This window comes from Prinia subflava, chromosome 12 (genome assembly GCF_021018805.1).
Source record: "Prinia subflava isolate CZ2003 ecotype Zambia chromosome 12, Cam_Psub_1.2, whole genome shotgun sequence".
In the NCBI taxonomy this organism is placed as follows: Eukaryota; Metazoa; Chordata; class Aves; order Passeriformes; family Cisticolidae; genus Prinia; species Prinia subflava.
The window spans coordinates 19,399,635-19,423,024 of NC_086258.1; the positions used below are offsets into that span (position 1 = coordinate 19,399,635).

Consider the following 23,390-nt stretch of genomic DNA (forward strand, 5'->3'; position numbering starts at 1 on the left):
GTATGAAATTAGGGATTTATAAATGGACTCAGAATTGAAACAGGGCAATTTCCTAATCCAGCACAGGCAAAGAAGAATTTCTCTGCACTGTGATAGCTACTGAGGAAACACAGAAAAGCTTCCTAATTGTCAAAGTTGTGGGAGTATAAAGCTATGGTGCAAAATTCTGGGAAGAAGATCCAAGGTAACGTTATCTTAACAACAAATCAGACATTTAAATGAATCAGGTGTAGCACAGGCAATAAACACCTGAAATTCCACTCTCACCCAAAACAAAGTGAGGAACTTGTTAGGGAGACACAAGTGGAACTCCCCTGATAATTTTAGTTTCAACTTGTTCACAGTTACTGCACTGTCATGTTATCAGCACAACCAGGCACAGTTTTCAGTGACACATAAGGAATTGTGATTATTCTAAGATTTCATCCAGCCCAGAAGATAAAGCTTTAACCACAGCTCTCAGAAACCATGACTTATACAATACTGCACTGCCTGTTAGGAAGCTGTCAACACCAGCCTTAATACTGGCCTAATTATATCTTGGGTTTGATGTGTTAATTTGTAAACACATTAGACAAGTCAATAAAAGCTTTAATTTTCAAGTATGAGCCCTATGAACTGCACAACCAAGTGTGTATGATTCAGTAATAATAATAGGAGGGTGATTTTTTTTCCTCCAGGTTTTCATTCAATCAAAAATTTGAAGTACCCCCCATTCCACAGACAAATTTGCAAAAGAGAAGTATCAGTAACAACCACAGTGTGCTACACAACTGCTCATGGAGAGCAGTAAATGTACTAAAGGTTTCTGATAGCTCTGAATCTCCAACCAAGATGCCCACAAGATGCAACAAAGATAACTCTCTTAGGTCATTTGTTTCCACAGCTGGGCAAAAAAGGCTTTTGGGCTGCATTTGACACCACCAGGGCATTCACATTCACTGTCCTGATTACCCAGATCTTTTCTTTGTACTTATTTGCACCCAGTTGTTAAATCACATCAAGCCAGCTTTGGGCTGCCCCCCTTCCCTTCCCTCCCCTCGGCAGCTTTCATCAGCCCATCCTTTCACCTGCCCAGCAGGTAAACACAGCAAGGGGGAGAGAGGGGGGCAGGAGGCAGCAGAGGTTACAATGGAGCCTTTCAGCAGAGCTGAAATAAGAAACTGGAGTGCCCACAATGTGCCCTCCTCCTCAAAAGGGCCTTTGTTTCTATGGGGAAAGGTAGGAGCTTTTTTTCATTCTCCACAGATTTGTCAGACTCTAGCAAGCCTGGTGTCAGCAGCACTGACAGAAATGCTTCGTGTCAGTCATATCTGCTGCAGGAAAAATGTGGCCAAACTGAACACTTGTTCCCAGCCCACGCTAAAGCTGTGCTGATGAAATTCAGCTCTGTCTTCCTCCTTTCACTTGTCTCTGCTTCTCCTCTCAGATTGTTTTATGACAGAGCAAAGACAAACCCAACCACAGGCAATACAAGCCCTGTCCCTTTGTTAGTTCATATTTTGAAGGAACAATGAAGCCTGTATGTGCTAACTCCATTTTGCTTAGACACTAATTCAGATTTCAGGTAAGCTCTCCATTACATCCACCTGCAAAGGGGCAGGAAGGCTGAAAACAGGGGAAAAAACATGAAGCCATAAATGAAAACACAATGCTCCCAGTTGGGTAACATTCAGCTGTAAGACAGGCTGGTTCACCTGTGTGTTACCCAGCATCTAGTCTGCCACTGCCAGCCTGAACATGTTCCTTCTGCAGGGCTTGCACTGAGCCAAAGGCATCCAAATACTACTTCCAAAAGCAGGGTAAACTCAAAGAAGTAGACTGCCAAGTCCACATACCTTATCCTTCATTCTATCCACTGAGCTAAAAACAGATTCTTGCAACAGGTACACACAAGTATGGGAAGTTCTTACTCAGACACAGAAACAGATACGCCAAGCTAAGTGACTAGAAGATTTTAGGAAGGTGTTTTTTGAAACAAACACAACTTTGAAGACAGTTTGAAGCGCTAGTCCAGTCATCAATCAGTCCTTTAAAACCATCTGAACCATCTCTTATGCAAAACAGAAATGCGTGAGAGAAGCAGTCAGAAGATCACAGCCTATTTATACTTGACAGAGTAAATAAACAAACAAAAATCCACCACCAATTAAACAGACTTTCTAAATTGAAGTCCATTCTAGGTCAGCATGGTCAAACACATTCCACTACACCAACACAATCTGCATCATGCATTTATATTCAATTTCAGTGTAAAATGAGGGCAGGAATCCCCAGCACCTTCAAGGTACAGACCTTGCCTTTAGTCATGACCCGCATCACACACTGAAGGGATGCAGATCCACCGTGCAGTTTCTCTGATCAGCAACTTTACAGGCCCACAAAATATTTCCCAAGCAGGTTCTTAACCAGAAGTCTTTCAAAGACCTCAAATAACAAGTGTTTAAAAACCTGCTTACGAGCACTAATGTGCTTGCTCTAATAGCACATTAGACCAGGACAGCCTTGGCACATAAAGCTCTGTGATTCTTGGCTCCTTGAAGCCACAACCTTCAACAGCTCAGAATTAAGGTCTGACTTTCCCAGATTTTCTCAGTCTATCTAGCTGTGAGTAGATGTTTATTGGATCAAAGGGCAGAAGCTTTCAAATGACCCATTATCTCTGGAAATGCTGGAATGAGAGACACAAGTCTTGGGGGGGAAAAAACCCAACAACTCACTTTTATGCAAGAAAAAAGCAGAGTGTAAAAGATCCTGGTATAATGTTCATTCCCTTCTGATTCTTATTAGAAAAGAACAAGTTACTATGGCTTAAAGGTGCAAATGCATTTTACAAGGCCTTTAATTACCAAGCTGTTAATGAGAGTAAAACATTAGGAAGTGTCCAAAGTAGATGTCTCCTTAGAAACAAGACGTCATATTTACCTTCAGGACTGAATCAAATGGAGCCACAAATCCTGATGTCAGCTTCTAATATATTTAGAAGTTTCCCTCTGTTGCAAAAGCTAACTCTTTCAACCCTGTTTTGCATTATCCAAATTAGTGTGTCTCTGGCAGGTAAAGCTTAGCCAAGCATTCTGGTAAGAGACAGGCATATTTAAGAAAGCCATCCCTAAAACAGCAAAGTTTTTCCAAGGTATATATAATTTTAAATGCTTGTAAGCAACTCTGACCCATCCCTGAGACATCTTTTCTGAAGCTGACGTTGCATTTAGCCAGATGCAAACAACTCAAAGCTGGTCTGCATTCACTGATTTTATTACTGCATCTGCACCAGGATTTCCTGGTGGTAGCAGGCAGAAAACAGACCCAAAGCACTCTTGGGTTCCTCTGTGTCCCCAGTGGTAGGGAGGTATGCATGGAATTGCTTGGTACCAATTGCAATAAATCATTTATCTCAAATATCCACAGTTACACTTCAAGTATCCATCTACCCTACAATTCTAATGAATCAAGGAGGTTATTTCCTAGGCTGATTTCATTTATCCATTACACTTTTCAGCAAAATTCCATTTAAACCTTGGAAACACAAAACCTACAGATATATTTCTGCTCCCCAAAGAAAGTGTAAGTAGCCATTAGCCTAGCCATGATTTCATACTAGGCATTTTCAAAGATAAAAGCACTATGCTCCTGGCCAGAGCTCAAAAGAAAAATGCCCAGAGTGCTGGATAGATAGCACAGCCATTGCCATTTCTTCTTCACAGAGGGAAGGAAAAAAACCTAGAAACAGATTCAGGCTAAGATAATAGTAAACTCATTATTAATGGCCATTGTGCTGCCTAGGAGCTATCACAGCCTTTTAAATGCACATTTAAAAGCAGGGGTACACGTGTAAATCCAAAGTATAATCAGGGAAAAAGAACTCTGGCTTCAGCTGCATCACAAGCTGTGGGTTATGCATATCTTTAGAAAAATGTTTATTTTCTTAACAAGGACTACCTATAATAGAAACAGTCCCAGCACATAGCAGGACAAGTGACAGGCCACTCAGAGGACAGAAAAGATCTCTTCTTTCAGCAAGTGCCACTCAACAGCATGACAATATCCCTCCTCTTAAAAAAGGAGAGATAGAATTGAGAACATGCCCGGAGCTTACAGGAAACTACTCAGGCACATGGGGGGAGAAAAGGACAGTACTCTAAAAGAGAACAAACCAGCACCTCTCCTAAATTTAACTTTCCCACCCACACTCAAGTAGTTTATCCCTCCTTTTGCAAGATGCAGTGTCTCAGGATAGATTTGCCCTCAAGTCTGAGGAAAGCCCCGTACCTTGTTGAACTGGAAAAGGTCGCGTTTGAGCCTCTCCCGCACTGGATCGTGGCCGGGTCTTAAGAACCTTCTCATCTTCCTCGCTGCAGTATCTTGGCAACAAAAATCCTAACGAAATAGAAAAGAAAAGCCTACATAAACAAAAGCAGCCTGAGCAGAAAGCAGGCAGAAGTAGGTTATTTATTTTGGTTTAGCAGGTAACAAACCAGCCAGAGCAGACTGAGACAACATCACTATCGAGTGACTAAAACCTGATACCAGTCTAGCACAGCACTCTGATGCAGCACTTCACAGTTCCATTTTCACATTGATAATGCAAACTAGCACAGATAAAACAAGAGCATTCTGAAACAGGTTTTGCATTTGGCCATTTTGCCATTCCTTGAGTTGACCTTATCCAAAGAAAAGGCAAAACTGCAGCATTTGCATGAACATCCAGACAAACCCAACCTAAAGGCCAACTCCCAGGCTCAGGCATTATTGACTAGCATCAGTTTTCACCCCAGGTAACCTCCAGCTACCGAGGCAAAGAGAGAAGAATCCCATTTTCAGGTCTCTCCATGGGCACGGCAGTAAGGGCGCTGTGCTGCCTGCAGGGGAGCTGCATTAATTATTAACTTGCTTTTGTAAAATATCAAGCTGAACTCCCTGCCCGAGGTGGGGGTAGGGGAAGGGAATTTCGCACCTGTAACTCACTGTGCAGCTGAAGCTCAGAGTGGCTGTCCCAGTGCCTGGGCTCTCACAGCAACGGGAGCCAAGCAGGACAAATCAGACCTGACTTGCAAGCCAGCAAACACACAGGGAATCCCAGGCTCCAGCTTCCTACTCTCTACAGCTTAGGAGGCTGGAACATCTCCCCTCTGCACAGGTACAAGTGACAAGCAAAAACCCTGCCAACTCAAGAGAAAAGGCTTGAATCCACATCCTGACAACTTACCCTGGTGTTAGTGCTCCTGCCTGCTCTGGCCATCTCTCACAGGCTGCACTTTACAGACACTTCACTCCGTATTTTACTTTAATTTGCCGGGCAGGGAGCAATTTGCCAGCTACTCTATACATGACACACACGTGCAGTGGGGGTCAGAACTTCTGAGGTGCAGTGAAGGAGCAGAATGGATGTTATACATGGTCAGAATGGGTCATACACACCTACAGCAAGGTGGGGAGCAGGGGGCTGATGCTGCATGACAAAGAGAGGGACCAGGAGCACCAAAGGAACTGGCAAATGAACAGAGGGCCTTAAACCCCTCAAACAGCGGGGCTGGAGGTGAGTGACTGAGGGAGGAGCTTTCACACCTGTACAGATGGGAATAGCACAGCAGGAAACAGAGTGGCTGCCTCTGTGCTCCTTCCAGTGACAATGGCCTTTGGATAACGACCTAAAGCAGCCACTCCTGGGCAGCTTGAGTTGTTTTTCAGAGAGTTCCTAGCAAGGCCTTGCACCAGCTGTGAAGGTCCAAAAGAAGGAAATGGTGTGATAAACAGGATGCTCCACAGGCATATTTTGAGAACTCCCTTTAGAAACTCCCTGAGCTTGAACTTGTACCTCTTTGTTGCACTGCTGCCTTTTTACCTTTCCTGCTGACACTCCAACATCTCCAGCCACCTGTGCAGCACTGCCCTGAGCCCACCAAAGGCCTGCAATGCAGCCCTGGTTCAGAGCACAGAGGATCACATGAGGATCAATCACCTGAGTCACCTAGTCCCTAGAATTACTAGGATCTAGGTGACTGGGATATGTCACCTATGTGACATTCCAGTCACCTGGAATCACTGGCAGCACCAATCACCACAGCAAAACTGGCTCTGAGCAGGGCAGCTACAGGTGTCGGTGTCTGTGGGCCACCAGCACATGCAGGGGTGAAGAATGTGCACAGAAACAAATATATGAGGACCTCAGAAAAGAGGGGAAGAATAAAAGTGTTGTTTACTTGGGAAGTAAATCCTTCTACAGTGATTTAGTACCTCAACTGAAATTTCAAAAACAGTGTCAGATCGTAAGTGTTCTTTTATTAGACATCCCTGAGAGAGGGACATTTTTCACAAAGCTACATTCACTTTAGTTTAGCACAAGTTACAGAGCAGTGGCAAGGTGCTGTGCAATGAAAGGAGAGTGTATCACACCCATGTATAACACACAACTTGCCCTTAGCCAGACAAGGAAAGGAAAGTGCCAAGGAGACGCGCCCTTTCCCACTGTCAATCAATGTCCTCGACCTGTTCAACGAGGCAAACCCACAGAGAAACTCTACTAATTACCCTCACCACTTTAGAACAAAAGACCTCAGCTGTGCCAGCAGAGACAAACTCAGTGTTAGGAGCAAAGAAGAGGGGGCTTGATTGGAGACAGACACAACTTTACATTTAAAAACTCACTGGAATGTTTCATCCTGAAATATTAATGGCATCCTGAAGCGTGCTGTTTGAGTCTGCTTATGCAAGAGCTCCAACATTCACACTCCAGCCCACAACAACTTGTTAAACAGGCTAAGAAGTGTAGCAGTTCTGAACTGAGCAGTAACTCACTTGAAAAACCATCACCCTGAAGGGCTGAGAGGATCAGAGAAGGCAAGCTACAGAAGTCACCTCTCAGACTGACATCAGAGTTCCTTTCTGACCAAAGAACCTTTGATTGTCACAGTATGGGAGAGGATGAGAGGACAAGCAGTTTTGAACAAAGGCAAAAAAGGAATAGCTCCCACTGCAGCACAGGTTGTCCAAGCAGAGTTTTTATCACAAGTTTACAAGGCTCTTATCAAAGAGAAGAATTTTGGTTTTAGTACAATAAGCAAGTATCTCTTCCAATTCTAGAAATAGATTCCACAATCTGTATAATCTTATCTTCCAGATGCACATTTACATTTTAGCAGGCCAGTTTCTCTCCCACACACCTTTGGAGTCTTACATAAAACTCCAGCCCCATGTGCTCTGCAGTTGTCTGCCAGTCAGCATTTACAACCATCTGGTAACAGTTGTGGCTACCAGTAGCCAGAGAGGAATTCTTCAGTAGCCTCTGAAGCTATGCCAGGTCTGCATGTATCTAATGTTCTTATTTTCCAGGGAAACAATTCTTCAGGCTTTCAAAGACAAGTCTTTTACCAGAAACTATGTGCAACATTCTCTTCTTTTAAGATTCATTGAGGGCAGCTGTTTAGAGGCAACAATAGTCCAAGGCTGAGCCAACCCGAGTTTTGCTGGTATGGACACCTGACAGCAGAGCTCAGAGTGCCCTGAACATCAAACTCCTGCTGCTTCCTTACCTGAATGCTCAGCTAAATACAGCAATGGTCTCCTTTTCCAGATCATTGGACTAGATCCAGACACAAAGCCAAATCGCCTCAGTATTCATACAGAAAGGCAATGAAAGCACAAGTGGCAAGACTGATCCTGTTTCTAATCAGAGACTAAGGAGCAGTTTAACATCACAACCAGATTTCATCCTGTCCTCCTTGCTCAGCTCCATTCATTGCAGATGCAGTGAAATGTGGCATGTGAACCCATATTCAATAGAAGGACAAATGCTCCTTCCCAGGAGCAGTATTAATTGTTCCTCACTGCAGAGTGTCACCAATCCAGAACTCCACGTTTTCCTTTGGCTTCCTTGCTTGTTTAGAGCAATGTATCTCGGTGCCTGTGCACAGCTTGCTGAGCCACTCTCCATCATTCTCTCCATCAACTTGGCACAGGCTGCCAGGGAACTACCCTGTGCAGAAATTCGTTGCAATTTTTCCTTATGTCCTCCCATGAGAGTGGAATTTCAAGCCAAAATGTTGTAAGTCCCAATCACACAAGTTAATCCAGTCTTGCAAGAAGGTCAGAAGTTTTTTACTATGTAGGCAGTATTAAGTGTGGATGCAGTCTCAAGTGAACCCCACAACAAAAACATACCCATAATGAGTTTATTTTGCTCATGTAGCAGGGTTGCAAGGTATCATCTGTGTGCTTCCTTGGCAACCTTTACTCAACTTGAACAGGTTTTCAATGGGATACAGTCCAAGAGCTTTCTTTTCAAAATGCCAGCAAGTATCTCAAGAACTCTTAAATCCTGCCTTGATTTAGGTCTCATTCCTTCCTCAGCACTCCTTCCTGCTTATTGGCCCTTAAAGGGAGAACTTCTACCTATGCAGCTGATAACACTTTATCAACCCTGCTAAAATAAAAGAGGCCTTATCAAGCAGCTTTGTTTGAACTCCAGGCAGTTGGTGCTGCTGTAACAAACCGTCACTACCATGGCCTTGTCTGAACCAGGTTCACTCCTGCGAGGAGTTTGCCTTGTTTTTGTTACCAACACAGTCAGCAGCAAGAGAACAGAGGCTCTTCCTTAGCATCAGTGATCTCACACCAACAGAACTGAGCAAAGTGTCGCCTAAATACCAGATTGATCACATTTATCGATTACAGGTGCCATGACTCCCCGTGAAAGGACAAGTTTAAGAACAATTTTAGCCTGAAATCAATGAAATGAGCCTGAGTTATTCTTTAACTGTTCATCTCTACCGCCCTGCTTGACTGTGACACACTGTCAAGGCAGACACTCAAGAAGAAAGCACAAGCCAAGCAGAACAGCTAAAGCAAGGGAAGAAGCAGTTGCAGTACACAGAAGTGTAAAACACCACCTCCTTTTCCCAGGAGAAGGATGATGCTCTAACATTAATCTCAGTTTAATGAGACCATGCAGAGATCTCCCTTACACAACTGCTGAGCCACTGCCACCTCCCAGCACTCGCAGCTTCATAAAGTGGAAAGTGTTTATGCAGAGTGTTCAGGTGCACCTTGCATGCAGCAGTCAGAGAGAAAAACCAAAAGATCCTCTAAAAAGAATTTATTTCAGCAAACCTGGAGAGACAGACAGTGAAAGGAACAACTGAACAGACTGTGGCAACACTACATGCAGGTGGCTGCCCTCCCAAAACACAAACAGTATTAAACAAAATATCAGATATTGATTCTCAAAAAACTCTTTGAAAATAATTGAGAACTAATCACACAACTCAGGCAAGCTCATGTACTTCCAACAGCCTTGTGCTCAGAGTTACCAGGAACCGCCCACCTGCAATGAATTTGGGAATTGTGCAAACACGGTGTGTCATTATGACTCCTATTGTGTTCTCCTTGTCATGGGGGCATGACAACACAAAGTTTCAAAATGCTACAGAACAAAGTCTTTGCACTGAACAACACTATTGCCCATGATGCAAAACCCTTTGTAGGCTTTGCTAAAAAGGATGAATCAAACAGAGAAGTGGCTTGTAACTTTGGAGCAGCACTTTACACACAGTAGGTCAATGGAGCAAACCACAAAAGCATTTGCTTCATAAAGCAGCACAAAGTGATCCAGCAATGAGAAACTATTATGTGAGAACTGGAGTTTCCATACAATTTCTGCACAGAAACCAAACCAACACCTCCTCTGGTATTTTAAAGAAAGACAATGGGACTAGCAGTATCACATACTTTTATTGCCATGTATTAACTGCAAGACATATGTTTAAAATCTCCCTTGCTCTTTGACATTTCTCAAGCCTCTGTGTCAGAAGACACACCTCTTCCACAAGCAATTCCCAGGAATAATTATGTTACCATACCAGAAGGTCCCTGGAAGATAAAGGGCTCTCAACTGGTTTAACTCCTCCAGTACTTTTCTTTGGTCAGCTGTTATAGCAGATGCAATTTGTTCAAAACCAAAGAAAAGGTGTTCCTCAGCACCATCCTGTGAAGATGTTTGAGAACTCTTCTCCCTTTCCAATGCCATGAATTATATAGAGCCCTTGATGAGCTACAAGCAGCACTGAGCAGGATTAGGGACTGCTCACTACTGGCACAGATCATCCTCATCTCCTCCACGGGCCACTCTATCCCTCCAAGGAACGTGCCAGGATGCACGGAGGAGCCTTGGGACGTAGCAGCACTTTGCATTCCACTTGCCAGAAGCACCAGCTTCCCGAATCAAAGCTAAGATCACCAGGCAGCTGCTCTGGGCACACAGCTTCAGAGGGGACTTGGTAAAGCCAGATATTCCAGTTGACTGAAGCACTCTCATATGACTACAAAGAACAGCATTCCCCATCAAATAAGACACGACAATGGACAACTTTTATTTCTACCTCAGTGGAGCTGTCCCCCTGTCCTGTCACTATCCCCACACCAGCACAAGGCTTTGCACCATTGGCTGCAGAAACACAGACCTGGGAGTCTGATTCAACTGCTCTACACCATCAACACTAAACACAAACACGGCAAAGCTTTCTCCAGCGCCAAGGTTAAGCCTCAGCACCAGGAGGGGAGAGACCAGCAACAGCCTGTTCCCATGGCACAATCAAGGGCAACCTGAGACAAAGGCTGAACAACTTGTTTCACCATTTTATTACACCTGTTTGCTGCCTGCTGGGAGGAACGTGCTCCTTCATCCAGCGAGTTCTCACAACTTTGGGAAGGGGAAAGAAAAACCACTAATCATGACAAGATGCATTTAATACGGGCATAGGGAAAAAAAAAAAAAAAAAAAAAGGAGAGAGAGAGAGAAAATGCTAACAAACTATCCCGAGGGAGTAAGAGTCACTGCGGTTCTTGTTCTTGTCTTCTCCAAGACCCGCTGCTTGGAGCCAGCAGCAGCACCGGAGAGCTGCGGGGCCGGGCTGCGGGCAGGGGCAGCTCCCAGCGCAGGACGGGGCGGGAGCGGCTCCCGCAGCTCCGCACGCCGGGAGCGGCCCCGGCCCGGACCCGCTCCAGGGCGGGCAGGAAGTCCCGGAGCGGCCACTGCCGCCACCTCCCCCGGGGAATCCCGGGATGCGGAGATGCCGCGCGGTAGCCGCGGGGGCTGCGCTCTCCGGCCGGGACAGACACAGCGCGGCGAGCCCGGGAAAGGACACAGCAGCAAACAAAACCCCGGCAGCCCTCGGCGCCGCGGCTGCGAGTTCCACGGGGACACGCTGCCAGAGTCCCCGGGGCCGCCGGGACTTCAGGTGTGGGCAGCCCCGACACGGCCGGCCCGGGCAGCGGCCGAGTGAACTCCCTCGGAGGCGGGGGCACCAGCGAGCACCTGCCGGCCCCGCCGCGCAGCCCAGCACGGGCTGGCATGGCGGGGGCCGCCCCGGAGAGCTCTGCCGGGGCCGCGCCGGCCGGACCCCCCGCCGGGACCCCTCCCGGGAGCCCCTCCCGCCTCCCCGCGAGGCCCCAGCGAGCGGCGCTCACCTGCGGGGGCTGGGGCCGGCCCGCCCCGGCCGCGCTCCGCTCCGCGCCCGCTCCCCCTCAGCTGCGCGGCGGCGGCGGCCTCGCTCCGCGGGCACCTCCGGGCGGGGCGGGGCGGGGCCTGCGGCGGGACCGCCCCGGGGGCGGGGCCCCACTATGCAGACCGCACGTGTGGGCGGGGCGTGGTATGCAAATAAGGCCGAGCCGCGGCTCCGCCTCCCTCTCCGACAACGCCCTCATGAATAATTCAGCAGCGCGCTCGCTGCAGCCAATCAGGGAGCGGCACCGCGCGGTTTGGGGAGCGCGGGCAACCGGCACCGGGACAGGCGGCCCGGGAAAAGCAGCCCGGGAAAAGGCCGGGAAAGGCAGCCCGGGAAAGGCAGCCCGGGAAAAGCAGCCCGGGAAAGGCAGCCCGGGAACGGTGCCTCCCGGGCCGGGCTCCGGGGCCCTTCCTCCCGGCTCGAGCTCCGCGAGGGAACTTCCAACTTTCACAGCCTTGCCTGAGAAAATAGACTTTACAGAAAGCCGAAGCCTTCGCTAGAGAGACAAACAGGAGTCTCCCTGCACGGCCCGGCAGCAGCCAGCCCGTGTCCTGCTGCAGGGAACAGCAGATGGACAAGGAAGCTGTATGGATGTAGAGGGCAATGCCAGGGGAAGCTCTGCCCCCTCTGCATCCATGCAAAAACTTGAAATTACCTCTGACAAGGGTCCAGTAACAGTATTTCACCCGCGTTTCCAAAAGTGATGTTTTTCAATTAAATTTTCGGTTCTCTCATTCTCTTGCAATGCTCAGCCGATCTGCATCACAGGCCAAAATGGAGCAATGGTATCAGTCTGGATCAAGCTCCTATTCTGGGATGGGTAAAGGCACCATCAGATGTTACGGTGCTGAGCAAGGGCAGCCAGTTTCTCAATCCTCCCTGCAGTGGTTATTAAATTGTAATTGTCTTGTGCTGAATCAGGGAGTCTCTGCCCCAGCGAAACTCACTGGGTGGCTCTCGTAGAGTTCATCGATACAATTCCACCTTGGCATGAGGAATCTGATTGAAATCAACAGGAGTTTGACCTAATTGCAGGACAAACATGAGCCCTGTGGGTCAGGCTGGAGCTCTCCTGGCTGTGCCTGTTCTTAGAAACTCCCTTCCCACCGCCTTTAATCTGTGAAACAGTCTGGGAGAATGCTGAGGGCAGCTGCGGCTGCCAACCCCGGCTTTAGGGAGAACTATCAGAGCCAAAGCACTGCTGGAAGGAGGAAGAGGAAGGGGAGGGAGCGTGGGAGGAGCCGCCAGACCCTCACCTCGGGAGAGCCCTGCCGACTTGCAGCATCTGATAACGGGGGCGTGTGTGTGAAACAGCATCAAGCGCCCCGGCACCCTGGGCTACGATACCTTTGACCACGCAGGAGGAAAACGAAGGAGGCAGAGGTGCCGTGTGCCGGCAGGAACTGCTGGCGGATGTAGGGACAGCTCCAGGCTGAGTCACGCTGCCCTCCCCGGAGCGGGGCAGCGGCTGCAGCCCAGCCCAGACGGCGTAGGAGCAGGGTTACCGGGGTGACACAGCCACAGGGCTGCACGACCTTGAGCAGGCATTCGCCAGCTGCTGCTGCTCGGCTCCCGGGAACCTCCCGTCCCCCTCTGCGTAACTTCACATTTCTAGGCGAATTAAGAACCACACCAAGGAGTTTGCATTGCTGGAAAAGGATTTTTTTATTGCTTAGCCTTCTCCCCATCTCCAAAAGGAATTTTAAAAATACCAAATATAACACATCTGTAAGTTGCTATTACAGTTCTTAAAACTTTGCTATCAAACACAGCCATGCTTAGCTCACTTCCACCCACTGGGCAGACCTTCTGGCACCTGGCACTTTTGGCATAGAGGCTAAAGCAAATTTGGTACCTAGATATCCTGGTGGAGCGCAGAGTGGAAGGCTCATGAGGAATTTGTAGCTGTTTTCTTTACTCATGGACCTTTACTCATGTGCAAGACAAATAACAAGGATCCACAGCCAGAAAAGAGGATGTTGGGCTGAAAGAGAGGAGCTACAGTTCAGCCCTGGTGAGACTGTCAGATGCAGTGTGCTGATAGTGGTGGTCAAATTTTAGTATGGCTTAACACTGTGGTCAAAATGCATCTCAGCACAGCTGATGCAGGAGGCCAAGCTGCCGTCTGCAATGCTTTCTGTGACCTCTGCTTGATGAAATTGTGTTCAAGGCACAGTTTCCTGCTCTCGAGTGTCTGGAAACTTTTCCAGGTGACTGAGTTTATGGCTGTGCCTTTTTCAGACCCGGATCTGATGCTCGTTGGCACAGCTGAATGACAGAGGCTCAGGCCACCAGCACTGATCAGCTTATTCTGTCCCTGGCTGACCTCAGTGACACTCCGACCATTCCATTGGTGTAGCACAGTGGTTCTTCATAGGTGTCAAAAGAATCACCAGCAAAGTGTTTTCTCATGGTCCACAGTCAGTAGAAGATGATTCAGGAAAGGCAGGCTGGTGGTCTGTGAGGTGAAAAAGCTGGAGAGCCAGTGGCTTCAAGAACAAAGCAGTGTGTACTCCAGCCCAGAAATGCCCAGCTAAGCCAAACACAGTTGTGTGCTGTAAATCACACATTATGCCTGTGCCATCTGGGTGGGTGAAGCCTGTAACAGCCAATAAAGTGGCCAACTTCCCAAGGTTCCAGTTATCACAGGTTCTGTTTTGTGTAATATTTCATTAATCAGGAAAAGAACTCCTGAGTAAGGCTCTTCCCTTTATCCCATCCCATTTCTGCAAGTGACAGCAGCTTCAGAAATTAATGTCAATGGGCAGCTTGAACTCCTTCAGTGAGTAGAAGGTGATTTCTCCATGATCCACCAGAGCAAAGACCAGCGGGACGTCCCCACTCAGATACGTCACCTGCTTCAGAGCCCGCAGGGACGGGATCTGCTCATCAAAGCTACAGAGAGAAAAAAACATCCTGTTTGTTCTCCAAGCAAGAGGAACACACAGGCAAAGCTGTCCTGGCCAGCCATCACAACAGCTCCCTTTGGCCTGAGGAGCTGGTAGTGATCCTCCCCACCCATTCCAGTGCCAGCCCTGAGAGTGAGTACCCAGCATGCCAGGAACTGGGAGCTGTTGAGTCCTTTGCCAAAAACAAGGGTAACTGCACACTGCTCCACGCTGTGCCCATTAGATGTGGCTCACAGGGATACTGGCAAATGGCCAATCCACTGCAATCTTAATACTTTTGTGCTGGGAAGATCTTTAGGTTGCTGGGATCAACATCTGACCTGCTTTTCCCTCCTTTTAATTCTGCAGTCTGTTTGCTCATCAATGAAAATATTTATGCAACAAGGATCATCCTACTGGCTCATGACATACCTTGGTAAAACTGCATTACCACCTTCCTTGCTCTGTCTACTACAGCTGCAGAGAGCAGAGGGACAGTTTTAGTAAAGCAAAAATGAGAAAAAACAGAATCTGAACTTTGTACCTAGCTATGGAGTTTAAGTATGAGGTTCTGGATCCAGCAAGAAAGGGGACACCTACCCTCTGTTCTTAGTGATCTTAACACTTGACAAAGATCAAAATACTGAACCCATGGCTCAGAGCCTGTAGCAAACTCTGGGGAGGTTCATCTTTGCAGAAATCCAAGTGATCTGCACTGACTGAGGATTCAGCTCCTGCAGCACTGGGTTCTACCTGAATTTCACAAGCATTGCATAAAAACCTTGACTTCTTTCTCCTGACTCGCAGTAACTCAGTAACTCAATGAGCAGCAACCAGATGACCAAATAGTGTGGGTTGAGTGCAAGGGTGGGGGGAAGGGGGGAACTGTCAGCCACAGCCTCCCAACAAAAGAGGAACTGAAAGGAAAAAAAAAAAAATCCTGGGCAGGACCACCCTCAAGAAAGACACTCTGATGATCTGTAAAGCTCACAAGTGCTGGGTCATTTACAGATCATTAGAGCTGCACTTGGTTTCCACAACAACAATTGCAAAATTTCAGAAATAGCATAAGACTGGGGGTACCTCCGAACACACATCCTGACATGGGGCTTCCCAGGGTTTGTCTTCTTAAACCTGGACACGGCATCTGCTTGATACACGTTGAAATCTATCTTCAAGGCCCCTGGGTCCTCCTGCAGCCTGCAGGGGAACACACCCACACAGGTATGGGATCGAAACACTGCAGGGCACGGGTACAGCACAGAAAACAGGGAGGAGAACTCCCTTTAGTTTGGTCTAGTTTTGACTAGTTTGGGTCCTTTGAAAGGCTTCACTCCTCAAAGGACTGACCCTGCAACGGTTTTAATTACTTTCCAGAGCTTCCCTGTAGTCAGACCACAGCAAGATTCTTGCTCACATCTACCCCACACCCTTGCAATAAGCAGTACTAACAAAGACAGGAGCAAAGCACTGCAGGGACTGCACACAAGCACCACACCGACCCTGGGGCAGGAGCAGAACCCAAAGTCCCAAAGCCAAGGTTTTGTAACCACTGAAGCAGGGATGGCAGCACATTCCAGGGATGAGGCGCAGGTAAAACCAAATCTAACCTCTGGAGGAGATACCTTGGTGGGGTGTTCAGAGAGGGAAGGGCAGGATAAGAGAGGAACCCTGCTGTTTTAATTGGCCTGGAAAGCCCTGGCTCTGTTGCTGCAGGACCTGGTACTTCATGGAAATGTCACTCCCTCATTAGAGATGCAAGGGGGTCATGGAGCAGAGCACTGGATTCTCTTGGCACCCTGGATGTGAGGCAGCTCCCAAACTGCTGCTGGGAGCACCTCACAGACCGCACAAGCAGGGACAGTCACAAGACACTCCCCACTCCCCACCAGCTCCAAGCTGACTGGCTGGATACCAACCGGGAGGCTCCATCCAGGATGTGGGAGGGCTGCAGCACACTGATCTGCTGGAGAAGCGCAGCTGGAAGGAGAAGGAACGGGAAAGGATCAGACCAGCAATTTCCCTCCCAGGGCACTCCAAGCACTCCACACCACCCACGAGCCTTCCTCCTCTGACAATGGCTGGCAGCTCCACAGTCACCACTGGCTACTTCAAAGACCTCAGCTTCCTCATCTCCTCCCAGCACACAGCCCAGACACTCTGCAGTCGCTCTGCATCTTGCTGGCCTGACTGCACATGCCTAACAGCCCAGCAGGAAGGACTGCACTACAGCAGGACATGGGGAATGGATTAGAAGCTCTCCCAAGGCCCTGTTTATCCTGGCACTTGAGTGGGCTATAGAAAGATTCTGCTGTTTAAAGTAGCATCCCCAGAACTGATGTTCAGCTTCTCTGTGACATCCCTTTTTTTGCTGCATACCAGGCACTCTTTCTCAGAGCTGAGGGAGAGAAAATGGTCCCTGTCAAGTTCCCAGAGCCGCTACCTGGTGAGGTCACTTCTTCTGGCCTCAGCAGGGGGGTGACAGCTTGGTCCCAGAGGTGTGACGGTCGTTTCCAAACCCTCTGCTGTCTCCTCTGCTCCAAGAGGGCTTTGTACTCCTGCCAGTTGGAGCAGCGCCTCACCTCCTGGTCGGCATTGACACTGTCCTTGTACCTGCTCTCCCTTTCCCGCTGCTTCCTCTCCTTCCGGGACAGCTTCTCCTGTTTCTGGTTGATCCGTGTGCACCAGGAGGCTGCATCCACCTCCCTGCCTGGCACGTTCTCTGGCAGGAGCCTGGTGTCAGGGGAGGGCAGATGTGTGCATGGCTGGTCTGAGGCCACGTTGGGAAAGGTGATGGTGGTAAAATCCCAGCGGGGTGCATGGGAGCCAGTGCTGCTCTCCCTGTGGTCTCCAGCCTGCCTGCTGGAGAAGCTCAGAGAGTCCTTTTGTCCTGTATCAAGAGGAACTGGCATTGACTCTCCCTCTGCACAGCCAGCATCTGATTCCTTTGGCTGCACTGACAAGGGCTTCTCATCCATGGGAATGGAGTTTCCACAGTCACCTCCATCTTTGCTGGAGGTCCCTTCAGCTTCTGGAAGGTCCTCATATACTTTATGTTTCTTCTCATGCAACCTAAAGACAAAGAAACAGTAAAAAACTCAGGGAGAGCATGTGGTAGAAGTTTCTTTCCTTTAAATCCTGCCTGCTCCCTGCTAACAGGAAGAATGCAGTCTGCTAAGCCTGCAGAAAGGACAGCAAAGATGGCAGGAACCCCCAGACAGGTCTGCAAACGCTTAACAACAACCTCCTTGTCTGTGAGACAAATGGGAAAAGACAAAAGCAGGTCAAAACTAAACACTGAATGCCAAAGGCAGAACAGACTTCTGAGAAGTCCTGCACAAGATTTGACTTCAACGTCCAAGAGAATCCCAGCCTTGATTTGTATAGACAATATTCCCAACCTGCCATGCCAGGTCCACACCCCAGACATTGACCCAAAGACCTGCATGCAAACATGATGGACTTCAGCCAAAGCAGCACAGGCCAGGCAGAAACCTGCCTGCCAGCACCTCTGTCTGGAGTGAGAGTCACACCCTGATTCCAGAGAAGATGGGGCAGTTCTTAGACCAGCAGATTAATCTCCCAGTTCCTACGATTCCACAACTCCTCAGGAACTGATTTACTGTCAAGAGAGACTCTCCAGCCTCGTCCTCCCGGTTTCTGAAAGGCTGACGCCACCTCCTGGGAACTGCCAGAATTATGAGCAAAATTACTCATTATCACTTCGTGGTGATGTTTTGGACACATGCAAGCCCCAGGATGCAACTCTGCTCTCTGCTGTTGAGTCTTGGCAGGTTAAGTTGGACTGAGGAGGTGGATGAGTGCAAGATGTGCATTGTGGTAGCTGTGCTTCTGCTGATAAAGCAGGAGGAGGCACCTGACACAAGTTCCTTCAGCACTGACCTCTCTACCCTTCTCTTGTGGCATCTCAGCATCACATTTGGGGAACTTGGGGACAATTTGCCCCTCTTAGCCCTGGCATGAAGCACACGTGTGACACAAGGGAACACTGCAAAGTGCTGCACTGCTTGGGGACAGCCAAGAGTAACTGTGCCAAGGTCACCCCCAGCAGGAGGGCCTGGGGACACTGCAGCACTGCAGCTGTTCCTGATCCAGCATGGCTTCAAGAGGATGGGAGAAGGCTTTGGGCCACACCCTTACCGGGGGCTGGAACTCCTCCTCCTCTTGCGATGGTGTTTCCCAGAGCTCTTGCAGTGACTTTCCAAGTTCAGCTGCCTCTCGTAGGGAGATGGGACAGTGCTGGAAGGAGAGACCAACGCAGAGGCTGAGGGCAGGGTGAGGTGGAGGAACTACCCTCTGCTCAGCCTCCAGCACACAACAATCAAAGGCACAGAAAATGCCCCCAGGTAGGACCAAGATGGCCCTCAGCTCATGCCCCATTTCATGTTCCAAATCACCTCCTAGGGAGGAAGGAGCAAGGAAGGGTAGAGTGCCACTTTTAGTCTTTAATCCTCCCAAGAGGTGGAATGCAGGGCCAAAGTCCTCTTCTCTGCCATTCTCTGGGGCCAGGCAGTGGGTACAGAGAGTCTCAGGGTCTTCAGAAAGGAGAAAGCAGCACAGGAAGGAAAAGTTGATTACCTGGGGTCGAATCTCAGTACAATATAACCCAGTTGCTTCAAGTGGCTGAACACCTTGGAGCAAAGGAAAGCAAGAAGGTTAAATGACAGCCCTAAACACACACAATTTACTTCAGTCCCACTATGAGTGAACACAGTGTGGCACTGGCAGAGGAGAATATGCCAGGGTTAGGGCCCAAAGCAAAGGTGGGGAAACAAGAACTGAACATCTGGAAGAAGGTGAGTGGGAACAACTGAGGATGACTTCCCTCCCCTTCCCTCCCAGATCATCCTACCCTGCTTCCAGCCACTGGCAGAGCTTGTGTGGCAGAGGCTGGGCTTTCTGCCTTCATCCTCCTGCAACAGCTGGAGGTCCCAACACACCTGGTAATGTGACAGGCTCATTGCCTCCTGGCACAACAGGGTCTCGTAGGCTTCCTGGATTGACAGGGGCACATCTCTGTAAAAGAGCTGGACAGAGCCCTGCAGGGCAGAGCTTGGTGTGAGCCACAGGAACAAATCTATGCAAGCTCACACCAGCCCTTTCACACTGGTCCTGACAGCTGGTCCCAGCACCCTCCCTGACATGATATCCATCTCTCCCCATGGACTACTTACAGCCCCTTTCTCATATCCAGTTCCCATATCCTGGTATGATCAGCCAGGTAAGAAGTTCCCACCCTCAGCTCCTGCTCCATCTCCTGCATCTGTTTGAAGGATGCAGCTGGAAGCAAAATGGCCAGCTGATAAAATAACCACTGCTTTAAAAGATAATTTAACTTCAATGATCTGAGTGATTCGGGACACAGCACAACAAAAGCACTTATTGTAGGAGCAGGGAATACAGGTGACCTTGTCCCAGATAAGTAATGGCTGTGTTAATTACCCAATACAGCCTCACCCTGATGGGTCACAGCTATATCCAATAAGGACAAGTGTGATAAAAAGGAGTGGGTTAGCAGGTAAAGGGATCATCATGGAGGACCATGAAGAAGGATCCTGGGGAGAGAGAATCACTGCTGAGGGGTCAGTCTGTAGTTGAAGCCTGCAGACTAATACCTACAGTCAGAGTTTAGCAGGAAATAACCAGCAGTCAGAGGCTGCAAGGGAAACCTACAGTAGGAGCTTGCAGCCAGGGTCAATGAATAGTTGGAGTCAGGATGGCTGAGCTATAAAGAGAAATAAAACAGGACTCTTTTCATGCTGTGATAAACAAGAAGCCTGTTTCTTGGCTCATTTCTACCCTCTAACAAGAAGGCTGCTGTAATACTTATGACTTCTCAGCATAATTGAGAACTGGAGCAGACGAATGAATTGCAGCTTCAGGTGGCATCAGTGGTGCTGCCTCAGAAGCATTTACTTCTTTTACAGACCCAGAGATCCCACAGGTAACTTCCCCAGGGAACAGCAAATGACCTCCAAGAGGCTGTTTTAGGCTACACCTCTTTTTCCTCCCTCTTTTTTTTTAGATGGTGCTTACTCATAAAGAAAAAACCCTAGGAACCACACCTTCTCCCTGACATAGGCTGAAGGCATCTCACTGGTCTTTTCTGCTTTTGGGGGAATTTTGTACTCAGCATCTGACTAAAACCTTTTATTGCCATCAATCTGTTTACAAACTATTTGTCAGCATGTCAGAGGTACCAGAGCCTCACCTTTGCTGCCAGAATGTAAGGGATGGCATCAGATGCTCACAATCTGTTTGTTTTGCTGAGGGATAAAATTTCCCTTTAGATCAATGCACCAATTCTACTGATAACAGACTTTTGTGGAGACACAAGAAAAAAAAACAACCCTCTTAGCAGCAAAGAAATCCAGCTGAGCCCTAAGCAGCATTTCTGCAAGCAGAGGAGCACTGAGCACAACGTGGTCTCACTACTCTGGTATACTTAGTTTTCTTTCTGCCATGTATACTGGAAAGAAATCCCAAGCAGCAACCCCAAAGATCTCTGCTTAAGCTGAATGAACTGGCCACAGATCCAACTAACACCCTCTGTCAGTGACACAGAGGCTGCTTGAGAGTGCAAGGTGTGAACCCACAGCCTGGTGACACACAGGTCCATCAGTAACACACTAAAAGTGACAGTTCCTTGAGAACCAGATGTTTATCAGTTGCTACAGCTCCTCCAGTCAGTGAGGACCCAGTGCCCTCACCCTACTTACACACTCCAGCAGGTACAGAGCTTCCTCGGGCAGCAGACATTGTTTGCCTCGTTCCGAGAACCCCATGGTGTGCCAGAACTTCCCCTGGAACAGGAGCACAAATCCCTGATGGGCTCTGGCTGCTCCCTGCTGACAGCCAGGCTCCCTCCCATCGCAAGAAGCAAGTTAAGTGATCTGTGAGGCAGCAGGAGAGGATGGTACTGAGCACAAGCTGTAGCACTCACCGCAGGAGACTTCAGCTCCACGATGCCCTGTTCTGGCTTCCACTCAGCTTTCACCAGGTTCCCCCTGAGAAGGTTAAAGATTGGTCTGTTACTGCTGGTGTGGCCTACAGTCAGCTCCTGCTGTAGCAGCACAACAAGCTCAGGAAGGTGCCAATAGGCAGGAAATTTCCTGGTGGCATTTTTACAAGGCATTGGAAAGACATCATCCCCTGGATCTAGCAGCACCACTTTATCATCACCAAATAGTTAAAAGTGTTCTCAGTCAGCACCACAGAGACATGTCCACAGGCAATGGCAGGGTATGTGAATATTCAGGAACTAACACAGGCTGCCCAGAGAAGCTGTGGCTGCCACATTCCTGGAAGTGTTCAAGGCCAGACTGGATGGGGCTCTGAGCAGCCTGGTCTAGTGGAAGGTGTCCTTGCCTATGGCAGGGAGCCCAGTGGGGTGATCTTTAAGGCCCCTTCCAACCCAAACCACTCCGTGACTCTGTATCACACAATTACTCAGCTGCTGCCAAGACATCCTCAAATCACTGCACCCCACCCACGGGGACTGACAGGGAAAAATGAACAGCTGCAGGCCAAGCAGAGAAGGTGTGTGTTGGGAAGGTGTGAATGTCTCCCAGGTGATAAGCGCCAAAGTGTTGAAACCATCAAAACTGACACCAGGGACACTGACACTGGAAAAATCTGCACGAGCCACACAGGAGCATCAACAAGTCACTCTGTAACTCGGGTCATGCCTAAGAAGGCAGTGGCTGCTACCTGCAAAGGCTGCAGGATTACACAAGCACCTGTGAAAACCAAGAGCCCTATGAGGGACTCTCTGAAGCCACAGGTGTGCCAGCATGTCCTTCAGTGTCGCACTGCCGCTGCTCGGGCACTGAGTGCAGGTGAACTGCGGGGGGCTTACTGTGCTGACCAACACCTCCTGCTGCCAAAGCTCCATCCCACAGTGACCCCCGGGCTGCGCTCTCCCCGTGCACGGGGAAAGCCGCTCGCAGCGCCGCTCCCAGGGATGCACTTACGGCCGCTCCGGGCGCTCCTCGGAGAGCAGCCGCCACTGCTCCTCGCAGCAGCGCCGCAGCCTCTCGGCCTGCCGGGCCAAGCCGTCGGAGAGGAAATCCTTCTGCCCGCGGGGGCTCCGCGGGGCCTGGCGACCCTCGGGCTGCTCCGCCGTGCTGCGGGGGACAGCGGGGTGGTGAGGGACGGGAGAGCGGCCGACAGCCCCCGGACCGCGGGCGGCCCCGCTCGGCCTCCCCGTACCGACCCGGAGCCTCTCCGGTCCTCCCGTACTCGGGTCGCCCCTCCGGTACCGGGGGTTCCTGCGGTGCTTCCCCAGGCCCCGTACCGCGGGTCGCCCCGTCACCTCCCCGGCCCCCTCATCGCTGGTTCCCGCCGGTGCCTCCCAGGTCCCCCATAGCGCAGGCTCCCCCGTAGCGACCTCCCGTGGCGCGGGTGCCTCTGGTTCCCCGCGGCACCTGCTCAGACCCCTCACCGCGCGTTCCCCCGGTGCCTCCCCGCTTTTCCCCCGCCCGCCCCACCTGAGGCGGCGGGACCCGCCGGGCTCCATGGGCACGTGCCGCACCAGCGTCCTTCCGCCGCCGGGCACGAGCGCCGCCAAGGGCGGCGGGCGCCGCCAATGCGCCCCCTGGCGGCTCGGAGGACTGCGAGCGGCGGGGACCGAGCACCGGGGAGGGGCCGGGGAGAGACCGGGGAGGGGCCGGGGAGGGGCCGGGAGGGACCGGGGAGGGGCCGGGGAGGGACCCGGGAGGGACCGGGGAGGGACGGGGGAGGGACGGGGGAGGGGTCGGGGAGGGACGGGGGCGGGGCCGGGGAGGGACCGGGGAGGGACCCGGGAGGGACCGGAGAGGAGCAGGGAGGGGCCGGGGAGGGACCGCCGAAGGGCCGGAGAGCGGCCGGGGAAGGACCGGGACAGGCAGGGCCGCGCACTGCGGAGGGACGGGGCCGTGCTCGGGATTTTGGACCGGGTTTTGCCCCCGGATCCGACCCAGAGCCGCCGGGCTGAGCTGCC

General features: G+C 50.1%; 2 protein-coding genes across 7 annotated transcripts in view; both read right to left on the reverse strand.

Moving 5' to 3' along the window:
- Nucleotides 1–11,602, reverse strand: part of LLGL2 (LLGL scribble cell polarity complex component 2) — a 32,888-nt gene extending 21,286 nt beyond the window's left edge. For both annotated transcript variants that reach the window (XM_063408963.1, XM_063408961.1), the window contains exons 1-2: nucleotides 11,464–11,602; nucleotides 4,273–4,380 (exon numbers count right to left, since the gene is read on the reverse strand). In XM_063408963.1, coding sequence (XP_063265033.1) covers nucleotides 4,273–4,347 — 75 coding nt within the window. In that variant the 5' untranslated portion in view covers nucleotides 4,348–4,380; nucleotides 11,464–11,602. The remainder of the gene's footprint in view (nucleotides 1–4,272; nucleotides 4,381–11,463) is intronic.
- A 1,539-nt stretch (nucleotides 11,603–13,141) lies between these two features.
- Nucleotides 13,142–23,012, reverse strand: TSEN54 (tRNA splicing endonuclease subunit 54). 5 transcript variants are annotated; one of them, XM_063409493.1, is made up of 12 exons: nucleotides 22,900–23,012; nucleotides 22,384–22,536; nucleotides 21,354–21,417; nucleotides 21,130–21,213; nucleotides 19,351–19,449; nucleotides 18,989–19,041; nucleotides 18,551–18,649; nucleotides 16,833–17,461; nucleotides 16,309–16,369; nucleotides 15,473–15,589; nucleotides 14,822–14,866; nucleotides 13,142–14,396 (listed from the first exon to the last, which is right to left on the reverse strand). In XM_063409493.1, the coding sequence occupies exons 1-12, from the start codon at nucleotides 22,926–22,928 to the stop codon at nucleotides 14,246–14,248; spliced, it is 1,584 nt and encodes a 527-aa protein (XP_063265563.1). In that variant the 5' UTR covers nucleotides 22,929–23,012; the 3' UTR covers nucleotides 13,142–14,245. The 5 variants fall into 5 exon arrangements, 4 of the variants coding, with proteins under 4 accessions (XP_063265563.1, XP_063265566.1, XP_063265564.1 ...); XM_063409496.1 differs by lacking the exon at nucleotides 22,900–23,012 and adding an exon at nucleotides 22,626–22,797; XR_010081966.1 differs by having other exon boundaries at nucleotides 14,302–14,396; nucleotides 15,473–15,629.
- Between the last annotated feature and the right edge of the window lie 378 nt (nucleotides 23,013–23,390).

Coding starts and splice junctions, on each gene's coding strand:
- TSEN54 (XM_063409493.1), bottom strand. CDS start 22,928: ATGGAGCCCGGCGGGTCCCGCCGCCTCAG. Junction 21,418..22,383: donor GAGGAGCGCCCGGAGCGGCC/GTAAGTGCATCC, acceptor TAACCTTCTCAG/GGGGAACCTGGTGAAAGCTG. Junction 17,462..18,550: donor AGGAGGAGTTCCAGCCCCCG/GTAAGGGTGTGG, acceptor CTTTGTCTTTAG/GTTGCATGAGAAGAAACATA.